At 45.9% G+C, this 17,692-nt stretch overlaps 1 protein-coding gene across 3 annotated transcripts in view; it reads right to left on the bottom strand.

The window, feature by feature from the left end:
- TOP3A (DNA topoisomerase III alpha) overlaps nt 1-17,692 on the bottom strand; it is a 1,279,921-nt gene that overhangs the window by 910,877 nt on the left and 351,352 nt on the right. For all 3 annotated transcript variants that reach the window (XM_069645692.1, XM_069645691.1, XM_069645693.1), the window contains exon 4: nt 1,294-1,369. In XM_069645692.1, the coding sequence (XP_069501793.1) occupies nt 1,294-1,369 (76 nt within the window). The remainder of the gene's footprint in view (nt 1-1,293; nt 1,370-17,692) is intronic.

The raw sequence follows: 17,692 nt of genomic DNA, 5'->3' as shown, positions 1-17,692 counted from the left end.
AAATATTATTCAGAGTTTTAGCTTGGAATGAATTATCAAAAAAGTGTTTCTCTGTGAAAAATTGATAACCAGAAATCCTTAAAAAAACAGCTTAGACCTGTATGGATGATCACGGGTAATACAGTGGATGACAAATTAGACTGCAATTATTAAGCCAATAAATAGAATATGCACTTATTTGCTCATATTTCTTAAGTGTCAGTGCCTGGTTGCTTTTATAGACCCACTCAAAATCAGTTTCAGCTGCAAGACTTGCAGGATGGAATTAAGGTTATTTCTCTCTGCTACAGAGATATGAAGCCCCTTTAAGTGGCTAGTCTTGATTCCAAAATGGCATATGTTTGAATGGCCCCAGCAGTTTCTCAACTATATTCAACAGCCCTGAAACAGGCACTGAATTGCACTGAATTGCAATGGAAACACAGAATAATTATATTTGGACAAAAGGGTGAGAGCACCAGGAACATGTGGCTACCGCGCTAAACTTATCCTATTTGTGTTTGATGTTGAAGATGCAGGCCACAAGAATCAGTTGGGGCAGTGCTCCTGTGCCCCAGTCAAGGGATGAATGGATATGTGTTGGATTCCTGCGATATTGGCGCTCTTTACATAGGTGATAGTTTTTAGAGATTTTCTATGTTCTGTTGTATCCCAGTATTACTAGAGATGTAGTCCACTCGTTCAGCTTGTACACCTACCGAGGACCAGACACTACAAGGGCACTACGCCAAGGCAAAGCACTAATCAGTGCACCAAGCCACCACTGGCAAAACGCCAACCCAACACCATGCTCAGGAATAATCACAATTGCCTTGATAAAGACCCTGGAGTGGTCGAAACACGTGTCTGCACCTACTGTGATAATAAAGACCTAATGGCACAAAATCCATAACGAGTGGACTACATCTCTAGTAATACTGGGATACAACAGAACATAGAAAATCTCTCAAAACGATCACCTATGTAAAGAGCACCAATATCGCAGGAATCCAACACATACACAAAAAAATTATAAACCGTCACCAGTTGCTGGAGAAATATCTTGATACAACCTCAAATATTAACATCAAATACACCTAAATGACATGGGTGCTTACTAAACCCAAGGGTATATGTTGGCTAGTGGAAAGTCACATCATTTTGCCACAATTATGAGCATGCTGGAGAGAATGGAATAATTAACCCTACCAAAAAAGGGACGTTAGAAGTTTACGCAAGTTCATGAGTTCTGAAATTGGATTTCAAAGATGCTGTTGGATCAACCTCTAATCCCTCAGCTTCTCAGTGCAATACCTTGATATCCACAAAGTTGTCCGGACAGTACTTCTCCACTTCAGCTTCAAACAGGAACACTGGGTTACAACTCCGCCTGGTAAGCAAGGATAATTGACACATGTTGGACAGAGAGCACTAGCAAAGAAAATGCATGCACACACATTTTTTCTTTCTAAATAGCTGATCAAGGAATTTCAATGCCATCACATATAAAAATAGTCTTAATATAAGTACACATCGCAAATGTTTTCAGCTAGGATTATGGTATTACTACCCTGGCAGTAGTTCCAAATATTTATTTTTAACTAAGTCACAAGTAAAACCTACAGCAAATAATGTTTCCCCATAGTTATTCTTTGATATAAAGCCTAAAGATGTGACCCGCTGGGTAACTGTTGCAATACAATTGTACAGTCCTCCGCTTGTTACATGCAAAGCATGGCGCACACTTTACACTAAAAGGGATGGGGTATTGCTGCTGGTTATTCAGGCCCAAATAACATATGGTTTGTTACTTCAACCGAATAAATGCATTTAGGGAATTTCAAAAAAGAGCATCTGGCAATAAGGAAAGAGAATACTGCCAATGTGAACGAGACATTTTACGAAACCCTCTGGTGAGGGGTTCAAAAAGATAATTGTGTTCACAGGTTGTTCACAAAGAATGTCCAAGATCTCTCAATGGTAACATGACTATAGGGCTAGCACAAGGATACACTTCGCCTCACAGAACAAACCATTACACATATTGAAAAATAGATACTATTAATTATAAAGTCAGGTATGAGAAACGCATGTTAAGTACTTTGGATTCAGCACAGTAAATTCAGAAAATGTAAAGGAATTCCTTAAGAACCCTACTCTCGCTTAAACCTATTAGAAACAAAGATACACAAAACTACAACCCTACCTAATTGCTAAGATTTAAAGAGGGGGAGTTGCAGTGATTGATCATAAAATAGGTTACATAAATTCACAGGAATAAATTCAAGTTACAGCAAAGGCTCCTAAAAATACGGGACTAAACGGGAAAGCAAGACAAACTGAAGTTTCGCAGGTAAGTTACTGTCTCAGGTACTTCTTTTTTTTTAAAACTTTGTTTTTTATTGCCATTTTAACAAACAAAACATGGACCGTGTGTTACATGCCCCGATGAATCATCAACAGAACTCAAGATGAACACAGTTCCCTGCCTTCTCCCCCCTCCCTCTCTCCTCGAACAAACATTGGTGGGTTCTTATACAGTTTTATCGGTGTGCTCGGGGACATTCATCAGCGTAGTTGCCTCCCCATTCGGGGACCTAGTTCCCCCCGCTAGATTGCACTTAGCATTATTAGCATATCGTCATCTTGGGCATTGTTCCTATTGGCACATTGGCCCCGTCTAGGGCACTCATTGTTTCTCTGGACGCTCCCGACCCTGCATTTTCCCCGGGAGGTCCCCTTCCTTCCACTTGACATGATTATCCTCCCCCACTGCCCTGCTCCCCGATGGGCCAAACTCCCCCTTCCCTCAATGCACATCCCATCCCCATTTTTGTCTGACACCGTCCCAGGCTGACCAAAAAACACCCAGCTCATTCACCATCACGGTCAGTTTGTCCATCAAGAACATATTTTTAAGTTTATTCAACCAATCATCTTTATTCAGGATTATTGCGCTCTTCCACTTCTGGGTTAAGGCCACCTCCCCGCCCGCAACATGGTCTCCCACATCCTAGGATACCTATACGTCTCTGCATCTTTTGGTTGTATCCCCAATAGCAATTGCAAAGGATCTAGCGGGAGCAATTCGCTGATGATCACCCCCATCCATCCCCGTAGGTTCTCCCAATAAGCTCGTATTCGTGGGCAGTGCCACCACATATGTCCTCGTGAACCAATCTGACCGCACCCCTTTGGGCACAGTGGGGACACCCCGGTAAACATCTTAGATATCTTAAGGGGTTCTCTATGCTAGCCCTGGAGTATCTTAAAGTTGGGTTTCATATCTGCTGTGAAGAGATTCCCATGGAACGCTATCTTGTATATCTTGCCCCACATCTCTTCCGGGAGTTCCTCCCCGGCTAGCTTGTTCCAATATTGTTTAAACCGCTGCCTATTCTTTTTGTCGCTGACGTTCATTACCTTGTACAGTTTGGAGACCATCCCTTTCCGCGTATTGGCTAAGTCTAATGTTTTCTCAAAAGGGGTTAGTGGCCGGTTCAATTTCAATCCCCATTTCTGGCCGATCAGGAGCCCTTTCAACCGAAGATATTCAAACACTGAGATCTTGCCAGCTCCCAGATCCCTGGTCACTGCCTCATATGGAAGGAATTCTCCCTCCAGAAACAGCTGTCCCACCCTTTCCAGCCCTTTATCTGACCAGTCTTGGGAGTTACGGAATCCCCGGTCTCCCAATCTTATGTCGGGACCCCAGAGAGAGGACGTCGGGGAGGCCCACGTCGATAGATTCTCTGTGTGTTTACCCCCTCTCCACACGGACCACAGCACTCCTAGGGTGGGGTGGTCGAGTAATCTGCTCGGTATTTCTTTATGGGGGGGCCCATAACAGATCCCACACATTGAATGGGTGTGTATCCATGTCCTCTAAATAACACCAATACGTTCCCAGATCATCTCACATTTGTGTTCCAGGAGCACTCTGAGTTGGGCTGCTTTGTGATATAGCTGGAAGTCTGAAAGACCAAGCCCCCCTCATCCCTGGGAAGGGTGAAGGTGGGGTATTACCCAAATATTGCTCGTTTACAATTATATATATATATATATATATATATATATATATATATATATATATATATATATAGGTGTTGGGGGGTTTGGCGTTGGGTGGTGGGGTTGTGGGGGGTTTCCCCCCACATATATGGTACAATTGACCTTCACAATTCGGTCAATTGTGAAAAGGTCCATTGTCATTCGAACAGTTGTAAAACGAACAATTCGTATACAAACGAAGGTGGATCGCTTGGTCCTAGGGGTTTTGCCCTGCCATATACATTTTTGGACTGCCATCTGGAGATCCTTAAAAGTTGACTCTGGTACCTTTGTGGGAAGGGCTGTGAACAGGTACAGGAGTCTTGGCAAGACATTCATTTTTACTGCTGTCATTCGCCATACCATGAGAAGATCATGCTGCCCCCACGATTTAAATTGCTTTTAATGGTTGACATTAATGGGCCATAGTTAGTTGTTGCCAGCGTGGCCAGATCCCTGGTCAATCGTACCCCCAAGTATTGTATTGCTACCTTCTGAACACTAACCCCTAAGAGACTGTTCACTGGGTCTAGCTCCGGGTCAGCTTCTCGGAGTGGCAACAACATGGATTTTGATTTGTTAATTTATAGACCTGAAAAGACCTCAAAGGTGTCAATTAGTGACAGCGGAACTGGGAGTGTCGTCAGGGCATCTAAAGGGTACCCCAGGATGTCATCCACGAACAGGGAGAGTTTGAATTCGACCTGTCCCATTTGAATACCTTGTATTCTCGGGTGGCTCCTCACTGCTATCGCTAGAGGTTCCATCATAAGGGCATATATGAGGGGGGACAGAGGACACCCTTGTCTTGTACCTCTGGTTAGGTTGAAGGGAGCCAACAGTTCCCCATTCACTAGCACTCTCGCAGTTGGCGCCCTATACAGCGCCACCACCCACTTTCTCATGTGCATCGCAAATTCCATTTTTTGTAGGAGAACAGTCATGTACCTCCATTCCACTCTATCAAAGGCTTTTTCCGAATCTAGGGAAAGCAGACTAGCGTTGAGATTGGTCTCTCGTGCATAGTGCATTAGATCAATCGTCTTCCGGATATTATCCGAGCCCCGACGCCCTCTAATGAAGCCTACCTGGTCGCCGTGGTCCAGGGTGGGCATTATCCCCTCCATCCGTCTACCCAGCACCTTTGCCAGGATCTTGACATCCGTGTTCAGTAGGGAGATTGGCCGATAGGATGAACACTCTGACGGGTCTTTACCCTCCTTTGGCAGTATCACTATAATGGCTCCAATCATTGACTCGGGCAGGTTGTCTCCCTCTAGGACTGCGTTAAGAACCCTGGCCAGGTGTGGGGCCAGGGTGGACCGATAAAGCTTTACAGAGAACCTGTCTTCCCCCGGCCTGGTACATCCCTTCATAGCCTTTATTGCTTGGCCAATCTTTTCCTCTGCTACCGGGGCTTCTAATCTATCCGCTGCCTCACGTGTTAGTCCCGGTATAGGTATATTGGCTAGGAAGTCTTAAATAAGGGCATCCTCTCTGTTAAATTCCGATTTATACAACCACTCATAGTACGGCTTAAAGGCTCCCCCTGTGCTCGGGGTGTCATGGCTAAGTGTCCCCTCATCGATTCTCAGGGGTTTACCCATCTTGCTTTTCTGGGCTTCCCTCAGTTTCCATGCCAGTATTCTATCCGCCCTATCCCCCTTTTCATAGTACTTTTGTTTAAGGAACAGAAGGCTCCTTTCGGTCTTGCTCAACAATAAATTCCTGAGCTCGGTTTTATATTGGTCTAGAGCAGCAGCCTGTTCTGGGGTAATGGATCCACCAGGTATCCGTCCTGGTTGAACTTGCGCTATTTTCTCTCCTAGGGCCTTTTCCTGGCTGTCCTCCCTTTTATTTGGCACCCCTATTTTTATCAAGATGCTGCGAATGGTGGTTTTAAATGCGTCCCATATACTATGCGGGTTGAACTCCCCCGTTATCTTTCAAGTTGAAATATTCCACTATACTTTCCAAGACCGTGTGGGCTGTTATCATATCTCTAAAAAAGGTATTGTTACATTTCCACCTCCCTCCCCGCCGGCGCCCCCACACCCGATCAGGGTGACCCGCAACAAATCATGATCCGACCTTGGAATCGTGTCCACCCACAGGTTTTGCGTATATAGAAGCAGAGCATCGTCCAACAAAATGTGGTTGATTCTAGAGAATGTTTAATGGGTTTTGGATTAGTACATGAAGGGAGGGATCTCCCACTAATGAGGTAGAAAGCGTATCCACTAAGGCCAGGTCACGGTTGATTCTGCGGAAACTCCGAGATGTGGTGTCCCTGGACGCTGAGGTTTTTTGTGATGGCGTTCTTTTCCTATCTCTATCAGGGTCCAGTACCATGTTGAGGTCACCCGCCACTATGAGAGCGCCCTCCACAAATAAACACAGTTTGTCTCTGACCCCTTCCCAGAAAGGTACTTGTCCCTCATTCGGGCCATAAATCACTCCTAACGTGAGGGGCACCCGGTAGTTCCCCTTTCATGAACAGGTATCGGCCATCTGGGTCCCTGATCGCCCCCTCCACCCTGAAGCCTAAATCGTTGGCCATGACATTCGCTACTCCCCTCTTTTTGGTCTTATAAGAGACACAATACACATCCCCTACCCCTGCACCCCGAATGACCGGTTCCTTTCCTCTCCCCCAGTGAGTTTCCTGAGAAAGAGCAGATCTAACTTGGCCCCCCTAAATTCTCTGCCCAGAAGGGATCTCTTCGTAGGTGAGTTTATTCCCTTGGCGTTTAGGGTGCCTATCTCCAGAACGGGAAAGACAGTCAGCCATTAGGGCGACAGAGCATCTCTTTAACCTTGTCCTCTTTCTACACTCCCGGACTGTTATCGGGACCAATTGTGCCGTCCCGCTGCCCCACTACCTGAGTTTTCTGTGTACTTGAAACCACACACAGAACTCCCTCCCCTTTGCATAGGCCGTAGTTGTGTGGAGGAGTGTTTAACTTTTTAAATTTTCTCGAGCCCGGGATCCGTCGCGTGTCCCTTGCGTTTCCTCCCCTACTCTTCTTTTTCGCTGCTTCCCCGGTGGCCCATCTCTGGTCGTCTGTGGCCTCCACGTACTCCTGGATCGCTCCTTTGATGTCTTCTTCGGTGACCAGTCTCAATCGTTGGCCCATATACTCGAATGAAAGCGAGAAGGGGTAGCCCCATCAATATTGAATTCTCTTCTCTCATAAACATTGCGTAAGGGGGCCACACATCTGCCTTCTGGTCAGAGTGAATGCAGAAAGGTCCTGAAAGATCGTAATTGTTGCATTGTTATATGTAATGGTTGAGGCTTTCTCATTCAAGGTCGTCCCACCAAGCGCTGGTATCTGACTTTGATAGAGGTACGAGGGAGGGATGTGCTCACCCTCGGGCCCTTACTGCTCCCTCTCCCCTCAGGGGGTACAGTCTTCTACGCTGCCCCCCCAGTCGATTCCAGCTACTGCTGTGGCCCCTCCCTCCCACCCCCGATCTCCTCTCTGATTCGGGTTGCGTTGCGGGGCAGGGCCAGCACAGATAGTCTGAGCCTATCACTAGGTCTGTGACAATAGTCAGGCCTTAAGCATTCTCCCACAGCCGCCACCCCCATCATATGACACTGTGGTCCCATTCACTGTGTCCACCTCTCCTGGCTTGGCAGGTTAATTTCTCCCCCCTCTGCTTCACCTCCTCCTTGTTGCTATCATCTCCTTGGGTTCTTGAAATCACCCTAATCAAGTAGCCCCCAGATCTCTGAGGGGGTTATGGAACGTGGCCCCTGCATACTCTGGCTCAGTGCATGGCAAAGCGTTGCACCCCTTTGGGTGTGCGTGATGGTTGGAGGCGAGGTCTCTGCAGGTACCGCGTGGGGGGGGGTGTCCAGTTGGCACCTCGTGTGTTATGGTCTGGGCCACAGCCACAGCCCCTCTGCTTCTCCCAGTCAGGCGCCCCTGGAGTAGGGACCCTGGTGGATACTGTTCTGTGTATCCCCAGTCCCTGCGCTCTTTCTTGGGAGATCACACATTGGTCCCAGGGTCTTCTCCCTTCCTACCCCGGGTTCCATGAACTGCAGTGTTGGCGGGTGCTCCTGCTTGTTTTTATGGTGAGGGGAGGTGCTGTCCCAGGTGCTTGCGCACTTTCCAGTTGCTGCCGGGGTCTAGTCAGAGCTTGCGGGCAGCTCTCCTTATCAGTGGAGGAGCCCTGCCTCACTGCGGAACTGGGGAGCTCTCACCTTGCCTTGTTGCATGGGCGGGGACCCACTGTGCCTTATTCTGTGTCCGCGGCTCTCTCCCAACTCCCGCGCGTCTGTACAATAGTCCAATTTGGACAGGATGGTTGAACGGGCGATAGTTGCCGCGTTGTCTCTGGTAACGTATGGTCGAATATTACTCAGGAAGTGGAGGGAGTAGTTGCAGCTTTTTGTCATCTGATTGATATACACATCAGAGTTAAGAGAGGCCTCCAATTGGATGCCCAGGGTCTTCATCTTGTCGAGAACAGGGATACAGCCTTTGTCTATTTGAAAGCTGGTGTAATCCATACTAAGTTTGGCTTGTGTGGCTTATGAGCCAAAGATCATCAGCTCTGTCTTGTCACCATTTATACATAACCAGTTGGTTGACATCCAGTCGTCGACATGCTGATATATGTTGGTTAAGATTGTGGCGTCAGTGGTATACACTCCTGTTATTTCAATGACTAGTTGTGTGTCATCTGCATAGTTAGCAAAAAAAACACACCTAGATCGTCCGTAAGTGAGCAGAGGGGTCTGATGTATAGCTAGAAAAGTAATGGTGACAGGCTTGCCCGCTGCAGAACACCACACCAGATGGGAGCTGTAGGTGATTGAGCTTGTCCACATTGGATTCTTGCCTCCATATCCGACAAGAATGAGAAGAGCCAGTCCACTGCTTTGTCTGAGCAGTGGCCCAAGTCGCATAGTATGTGTTTAAGAATACCATGGTCAACCAGACCGAAGGCCGCGGATAACTCCAATAGGGTCAGGATACCCACTTTGCCCTCTTCTGTGATTTGCAGCATGTTTAACTGAAGATCTACTAGAGCCGTCTCGGTACTATGGTTGGGCCGAAAGCCTGACTGTTTGGGGAATATTACTCACTTCAATTAAGCCCTAAAACTGCACCTATGCTGCTTTATCCAGGACTTTGAGCAGTAAATTGCAGTTAGTGATCAGTCTAAGCTTGTCCGGATCTTTGGGGCCAAAGATGAGGTTTTTTAGAAAGTGGAGTAATTTCGAAATTTTTTATGTGCTTGGGTACCCTGCCTTCCCCAAAAGAGGCGTTAACAAACCGGGTGAGAAAAGGAGAAAAGATTTCCTGATGTTTCAGAAGGATTGTAACGGGGATGGTATTTTCTGAACATGTTGTGGGATTCATTGGTTTGAGTATTTTTTCCATGTCGCATATCTCTATTTCAGCGAATGAGGAGGGGGGCTGGCTTGGGACTTCACAGTCTGTATGCGAAGCGATTATGCATGGGTTGACCATGGATTGTATTTTGTCTTTGATTTTCTTTCGTGCCTTGATGATTTTTTCCTTGAGTGCCGTCTGCACTGTCAGAGTGTCTTGGACGGTGGGCGCAAAGGGGACTTGGAGGGCATTGAGTTGCCTAGTAGTTTTACTGTTTCAAAATGCTCTCTAGAACTGTTTGCGGCTTGTTCGATTTCCGAGTTATAGACATTTCTCTTGCTCTCTTTCACTTTGTTTTTATAGATTTTATCAGCTTGTTTCTAGGCTTCTTTATTTTCTTTTGATTGATGTTTAATCCAGTTAGATTCTAGCCTGCACTTCCCTTTTTTCATTGCATCCAGTTTCGGACAAAACCATTTTTGGTGATCAGGGTTATCTCCGACAAGTCTGTTTTTTAAGGGTGCTACCTTGTCAATCAAAAAGGTAAGCTTTTCATGATAATCTTAAAGAAGATATTCGGCCGAGTCATCATTGGAAGTTTCCCTCATGATGATGTTAATGCAGGACGAAAGCTCTGCAGGATCCATGTACTTGGAATTCCTACCGGAAACAGATTTAGCTGGGTTGGGGTGTTTGATATGTTCCTTCGGAAGTTGGATATGCTATTCTATGGAGTGATGATCAGACCAAATGCAAGGTATGGTTTGATCCATGTGGGCGGCTAGGATTCTGGTGCAAACCCAATTGAGAATGTGATTTTTGTCTTTAGTGGGTGTGTTGTTGATAACTTTGAATTGGGAGTTATTTAGGGACCTTTCCAGTTCTATGGCTTCTTTGTTGGATTGATCTCCTTTCCAGCGGTTTGACGTCACTGAGGAGAATTTGGGCATTGTGGTAGGTGGCCTGTAAATTAGGACGATGTTGATACAGCTATTAGAGTTGGGGATCATTTTTGCTGACAGGATTTCACAGTCCTGGCAGGCAATGGGGGATGGAAATAAGCATAGCTCGGTTTTTGCTATTATTGCCACCCCACCTCCTAATCCAGATTTCCTATTTTTAGAGGATGGAGTATCCTGTGAGTACTGCTAGATTGATGGCAGGGTCACTTGTATTTTGTATCCAAGTTTAGGTCAGACATAAGATGTCTAGGTTTTTCTCAACAAACATGTCATGAATGTTAGTAGCATGGTTGTTCAATGATCTCGTATTTGGAAGAGCCATTTTCAGGGTCATTCCTGACATGTGTCTGTGAAAGGAATGATCGGAGTTGGATGTTGTATTAAACTTAGAGGTTTTCCTCCTTGTTATGACGCCTACTATTGTCGCATTAGCATCTTGTAGGACGTCGGGGTTGGTGTTGACTTGTTTCTCTAAGTTGTACACCATTCGTTTATCGGAAAGCAAAAAGGGAGATACCTCATTCGGGTTGGTGGGGAGGCTTTCATCGCTTCTGACCTGTGTGTTCTTCTGATTTAAGGTTCTTCTGATGTCCCATCATGGGGGACATATAGAACCTTGAGACTGATGGAACTGGACAGGACTCCCCTGCTAATAACACTGAACCTACCTTGACAGAATGTCTTTTTTCAAAAGAAGCACTGTTGAGAGAGTAACAGTTAGAAGGAGGCAGAGAAGTGAGAAAGGGAAGAAGTGAGAAAGGGAATAAAGAAGAGAGAGGAACAACAGTGGGTGATCACTCAGGAGGTTGGAGGGGACTGCAACCCGAGTGTCCACTACCCCCGGCTCCAGTGATTTGGCTGGCTATGCTGCGTGTGCAAGCTGCGGCACGCTATCTAACAAGCCCTGGGCTGCTTGCCGGAGCAGCCCAGGTGAAGAGCCCCAGTCCAGCAGGCATAGCGCGCGGCCCCAGAAACAGGGCCAGGTCTGCTGGCCATATGACCCACCCAGGGACCAGACCAGGTGGGCCGGCAAAGAGGCAAGTCCCGGCCGCATGATGGCCATGGCCATGGTGAAGAAACGCCCCAGCCCAGGGCTGCGTTGGCATAGGGACCCCAGGCAAGCAGCGTGGCCTGGGATGCCACAAGTCCAGACCAGGGGAACCGCAGGAGATCTAAGTCCTGGGCTGCGTAGCGAGACCCGGGAGTGGCCTCCTGGGAAAGCCTGATCACCCGGGGGCCAGAAATGGTCGGTGGTGAAGGTCTAGGTCCTTGGCACTTAAACAGCGTGATAAAGAGCCGCCCGGAAAGCCTGGGGATCTGCTGGGCTCACACCCTCCCAGAGCCCCGATGGGGACGACGGGGTGGCACGAGAGACTTAACTGGAGCCCCGTCCGATGCGGCCAGTGCTCAGTGGAGAAGTGCAGCGGTTTATCATAGGCTTCGCCTGGGTGGGCGGGACCTGGGCAGAGCCAAGCGGAGGACTCCTCTGCTTGTGGCTGAAAGGAAACACTACCACAGAGGGAATTTGGGCTTCATAAGCCCTGAATTACTTGCACAACGCCACTGAGGAAAGTTGGGTACCATAAGCCCTAATAGTAAAAACACTGCTACAGAGGAAAGTTGAGTTGCTGTAGGCCTAACAACAATAATAACACTGCCACAGACAAAAAAGGTTTATAATGTCAGTCATGCCATGCCCTTATGGCCAGTTCATGTAGCTGGTGGCAGGCACCCATGGCAGAGTGGGGTGTTGACAGACTGCACAAGAGTAGAGGACAGCAACATAAAGGTACAACTTTGACTTGTTATTTTATAGCATGACGAATCCAGGGTATTCGTCCTTTCTGCCAAGGGGGAGCCACCCCCTTTCACACTAGGGAGGTGAGCCCATTATGCAAAGCTGGCAAGCAGGATCTCAATGGGAGTGACTCCGCCTTAGAGGACAAGGACTCCCAATGTTTATTAACATCTCCATTAAACTCAGTCTTCTCCATGTATATTAGAGTAAAGGAAGTTGTTAATTGGATGAAACCTTTGTCTTTGCCAGATAGAAAAGCTGACACCCACTCAAGTGTGAAGTCTTGTAACCAAAGCAACTTTATAGGGGTTTTTGCAACGAGAAGCAAAGACCCTTTGATTCTCATCTGGAGAGAGAGAAGACCAGCTGATGCAGAAACCATCAGCTGGGGCAGAGAGATGCACAGGCTGGACGTTGCTGCTACCACGCTGCCCCATCGCTGCCTGGAATTAGGACCACAGAGCGTACTTGGTAGGGGAGCAGCCTGCGGAACGTGCCGAGCCCAGGAACACTGACCAAACAAGGTTCTCCACTCACATCCTGGGAGATGCCGACAGATGACAAAAAAGAGATGCCTGCAAGCCCACGTAAAGTTTGCTGCCAGAGGATACCTGTGAAAGTGATACTGGCAAACCCACGAAAAGGATGCTGCTGGAAAGAAACCAGAGACGGCACTGGCGAGCCCAGAAAAAGGCTGCCACTGGAAAGGGCCAGAGAAAGCACCGGCGAGGCCACAATTTGGCAGACGGCAGACGGCAGAGAAGGCCAAAGGCACCAGTAAGCACTGCAGCTCCAAGTAGCCCACCGCCACCAGAGCCATCCACTTTCCCTGGAGAGAGAGCACCGTGGAGAAACAGGTACACAGTTTGGGCACACGAAAGGAAGGTGGGCGGTTGAGCCCTAAGAAATTGCAAATACAACTATATCCAAGGAAGGCGATGTCTAGGACTATGCTAATCGACAAGTCTCTGAGGGGATGCCTAGATTTGGCAAGAGAATCCAGTCTGAGAGTGAGGAAAGACCTGAATGGGGTGCAAACCGTGGCACTAGAGGGCCCGGTGAAGGTCGAGAGCGAGCAAGTAAAGATATTGAAGTTCAGGACAACGAGGTGGACCAAAAGGTCCAGAGGAGAAATCCAAGCATTGTACAAATACTAACGACAAGCCTAAGAAGAGGTGGCATTGCTCTGAGAAGTATCACAATATATCCCAAGCATTTGGAAGGGGATGAAGACATTAGTATTCTCTGAGTTTCAGTGAAGGTTTCTAAGTTTGTCAAGGACTGAAAAGGAAAAACAATTTATTTGAAAAAGGAGTAAGAAGCGAATTGTGTTTCAATGAACTGTATCATTGCTTAGGGGTTTAGCTCCAAGATCCTAAGCCTAACGGGCATTTTCCTTATGTATTATAATTTGTTTCTAGTGGTAGGGCCAGTTAGTTAGATTCGATTTTGGACTAACGACAGACTTTTTATGTTGACCGAACAACCTGACGAGCACCGTAGGTTTTCAGTATTAGACTCACGGCAGTAGTAGGGCTAAATTAGGCAATTAAGTTAATACACATTCTGTTTGAATCATGTCCACTGGTCCGATGCCTATTTCTGGCACGCCACAATAGAATTTAATGGAGGTAATAGGATATGGACTAACCACTAAGGGCAGACTGCCATTATTATTCAAAAAAAGAAGAACTGTTTTGGTAAAAGGTATGGCATTGGAGGGTGTAAGTAAGAACCTGCCAAAAGTTCATGTTGTGTGGGGTTTGCCTCAGAAGGGTATCTTTTACCCTCAGAAAACAAAGGGGCAAACTATGAGGGGCAAATTATAGGTAGAAAACCGGGTTAGGAAGTATGTTATATATGTGCTCTTGTTTTTATTTTAATAATATACGCTTTCCTACTTTAGGGAGAGCCTCTTCCTCCGAGAGGAGTTTGGGGACTTTCAAGCCTGGAGGTGGCACTTTAGAGGATTTTCTAGGTGCTTTGGGTCATTTGTAACCCCTTAGGTCTTTTGTTTTATCTGTCAACTTCATTGGGACTGTAGCCTGGACTAATTCCCTTGCCTTTTTGGTCTGAGATCTTGTCCTTGGCCCCGGTGGATCTGCAGTATCAGAGACTTGAACTAAAACCTTTAGGTCAATGCCCAGCAGAATTGTCACAGGAACCTCAGGTTGTACACACTGACATGAATGGTTGCAGTCAGGGCATTTACTGTGAGAACGACATGCAGTATGGGGAGAATCTGGATAGGACCTCTTGCAAGCTTAGTAGGACCTAGAGGAACCTTAGCAACTTCCTCTGGGCCCGAAAAGGGTCTTGTCCGCTACGGATATACTGGCCCTAGTCTCTCTAATGCCAGTTGTCTCCTGACCATTAATGAAGAAACTGTCCTCAAAATAACATTTAGTGTTATCTGGGATAGAGTTATGCACAACCTTACATTGTTGCTCCCAGTACCAGAGCACACTAGGGTAACTCTTGCCTGAACGCCTATAGGCTCTTGGGCAACAGAGTGAAAGGCAGCACATGTCACCATTATTCCATCATCTGGACAAATGGCTAACATTACAGATGGGATCCTCAAGGGTTTGCCCTTACATTTGGGGTCCCCTTTCACTTGGTCACTAGCCCCCTCAAACCACACATTTGCCAAATATTATTTTGAATGGAGGCTTGCTGTGACCAAACTCCTGTTTGGCTCCAGGAGTGTTCCTAAACCTGTAGAATTTCCCAAGTCCAACTTTACCAGATCGTTCTTTTTCCTTATGGATCACCCTGTTGGCTACATTTAAGTCAGCAGCAACAGCCAGCTTCTGGGGGTCTAATTCTTTAGAATCAGCCAAGTGCAGTTCCGTTTCTGGGGAATATGCATCAAAAAAATGTTGCCACATAAACAGACTTCCCATGCCTTTAAAAGGTGTAACTTTGTAGCCAGCAATCCACCCATCCAGGTGGTGCAGGGAATCACGCCCAGGTAACCCTTTGAACACTATCCTTCTTTCTCTGTTCTCTAAACCTATTCAAATATTGGGCAGGAGTCTTCCCAAATTTGGCTACAAGTACCTGCTTAACTATTTCGTAGTCACCCTGATCTGCAAAATAGATTTCAATGATGGCATTGTACTTCTTTTGAGGGAGTCGCCTAAGAATCTAGGGCACATGATCTGGGCCATTTCCTCTCATGATTTGACATGCCAACTCAAATACTTTCAACCAATCCAAAATATAACTCTTCTCATCATACATAGTCACTAAGTCCTTAGGCAATATGGGATGAAGAGAAGGGTTGGACCCATTTCCATTAGTAGACACTGAAACAGAAGTAGCAGCATCCAAAGACATGTTCTTCATTTCTCTCTCTCATGTCCAAGATCTTTCTTGTTGACTCTCAAGGAAGCCTCTTTATTTTTCTCTATCTTCCCTTTCTTTTTCACACAGAACGCAACTCACAGTACTGCACTACTTTTAAAAGATGCCAGCCCAAACGCTGGCTTCCCAAACATTGTACAGTGCTCCACTGCTCTCGATCTAGGTCCACGATTTGAAAAATTAAATCAAAAATAATTGTGTTTGTCTAACATTTCCATTCTCTTAATTTCTAGTGCAATTTCTTTTCCTCCAAGTTCTATGTATGCCTTTAATTTCTCTAAGAGGAGTTCAGAAGAACTTGTTAATGAAACTCTAGTAAGAGATGGAGAAAGGCTGGGAGGGGAAGAGAGGCGCACCCCTTCTTCCTCACTTGACCTACCTGTCAAAGGACATGGCAGTGGAGCTTGATGAGTTATGACAGAATTAATTAAGACATTGTCTTACCTTTAGTACTGAGACCTATTAAGTCTATCAACGTTAGGAGGAGTAAGGGTCTGTACTGTTAGGTTTTCCATATTTACTGCAATATCACTTTTACTTAACAAGTAACGTGGCATAGTGTAGCAAGGTGTGGGCTTTTAGTTATGAGAACTGTAGTGCTTCATTGAGTCCACAAAACGTTATGCCAACGCTGCCTCCATGTGTTAGAAGGGTGTTTCAAAGTCACTATTTGGAGTAGGACTTGAAAAAGCCAACCTAGCGTTAAGCAAGGTTATTCACAGCCCAAGTTCAGCTGAGCCACTCTCTTAATTTATTTATTTCTATTATTTTATTGTTCATGTATAACACGCTTAATACCAGGGAGTGGTTTCTAAGCATGGGATCGGGATTCGAAATCTGTGTTGCGCCACATTGTCTTGCTTCCAAGACAAATGCGTTACCCCTGAGCTATCCTTCCTCATGTTGACCAATCGGCAATGCTGAACTGAGGAGGAAGGGGGCACTGTTGTGTAGTACAGATAACAGTTAGCAGGCTTACTTAGTAAAAGACCCAAACGGATGTCCACCTGAGAGGAGACCTTATACACTACTTCCCAATCTTATGAGAGTTTTTAGTAGCGCTACACCTCATTCTCTGTCAAACATCTGTCTGATTGCCCCATGAATAATATAGGCAGTGTCAACCCAACTAGAGCCTACTTACCCTGATATCACTTCATCCTTTCGCATGATCACATAGCCCCCAACAGTCAGATCAGAGATCCTTAACTTTGTACATACTAATTTCCTCTCTAGCATGCATTTAATAACATGTGAATTTATTACATTTGAAATATCGTTTGATAGATTCATAGTGCTTACTCCATTTCCGACACAATACTGTCATAGCTTCAATCACACACTCTTTCCAACCATTAACTTTGCTTTGGGGTAACATAAATAGAGCTGTATGAACAATCCTACAATGCATCATACAATCATCCGGAAGCACATACATTTTTATCAAATAAGTCAGGGTCCACAGGAAATATAATATGTATTTACAATGCGTGGATCTTAGCATTCCATTACCTCTACACATAATGAATACCAGTGCCCTATAAATCTTACGAACCTGAAAGTACCACCATTCCCGCATGAATTATTCCAAATACATTCTGTGCACATGAACCGTATATTTACTATTTGGGCTTACAATACATATTGTACACTTTTGTGTTTCCTTAAGGTAGTAAAACCCAGACTTGAAACTAGATAGCCTACTTGTATATTTAGTATTGTGTCACGTCGTCGAGGAACGTACAGCCTCGTTATTACATTGCATATCCGAAAGTCACTCCACATTGCGTGTCGGCAGGGTTGGAAAGTAAATACCTGGAAGATCCTCTTCCGGGACTTGTGCGATGCACAAGATCTCATTTTCATTCTGCGAATTGTTTCGTCCGAGAACGACCAATGCCACGTCTTCAGTAAATAAACAAACTACTCAGAAACTGCTGCCAGTGGAAGTTCGCTGAACCTTTTGTTGATGTACGCATATCCGCGAGACGTCATTTCCTCGGTTCAGGACACGCAAAAGGGTCCTTTACTTCGAACGTATTCGTCGTCTCAAATATGCGTGTCAATCCAAATCCGAGTTGGAGATCTTTGAAATATAAGATCGTTTAAATGAAAACCCACACCAGCACCATTTTCAACAATTAAACATCAAGTAATCAAGCCAAAGTTATGTAAAAAGC

This window comes from Ambystoma mexicanum, chromosome 2p, assembly GCF_040938575.1.
Source record: "Ambystoma mexicanum isolate Mex_15411 chromosome 2p, UKY_AmexF1_1, whole genome shotgun sequence".
Lineage (NCBI taxonomy): Eukaryota > Metazoa > Chordata > Amphibia > Caudata > Ambystomatidae > Ambystoma > Ambystoma mexicanum.
Note: the sequence above shows the minus strand (reverse complement) of the source record. Positions and strands in the feature narration are given on the sequence as shown.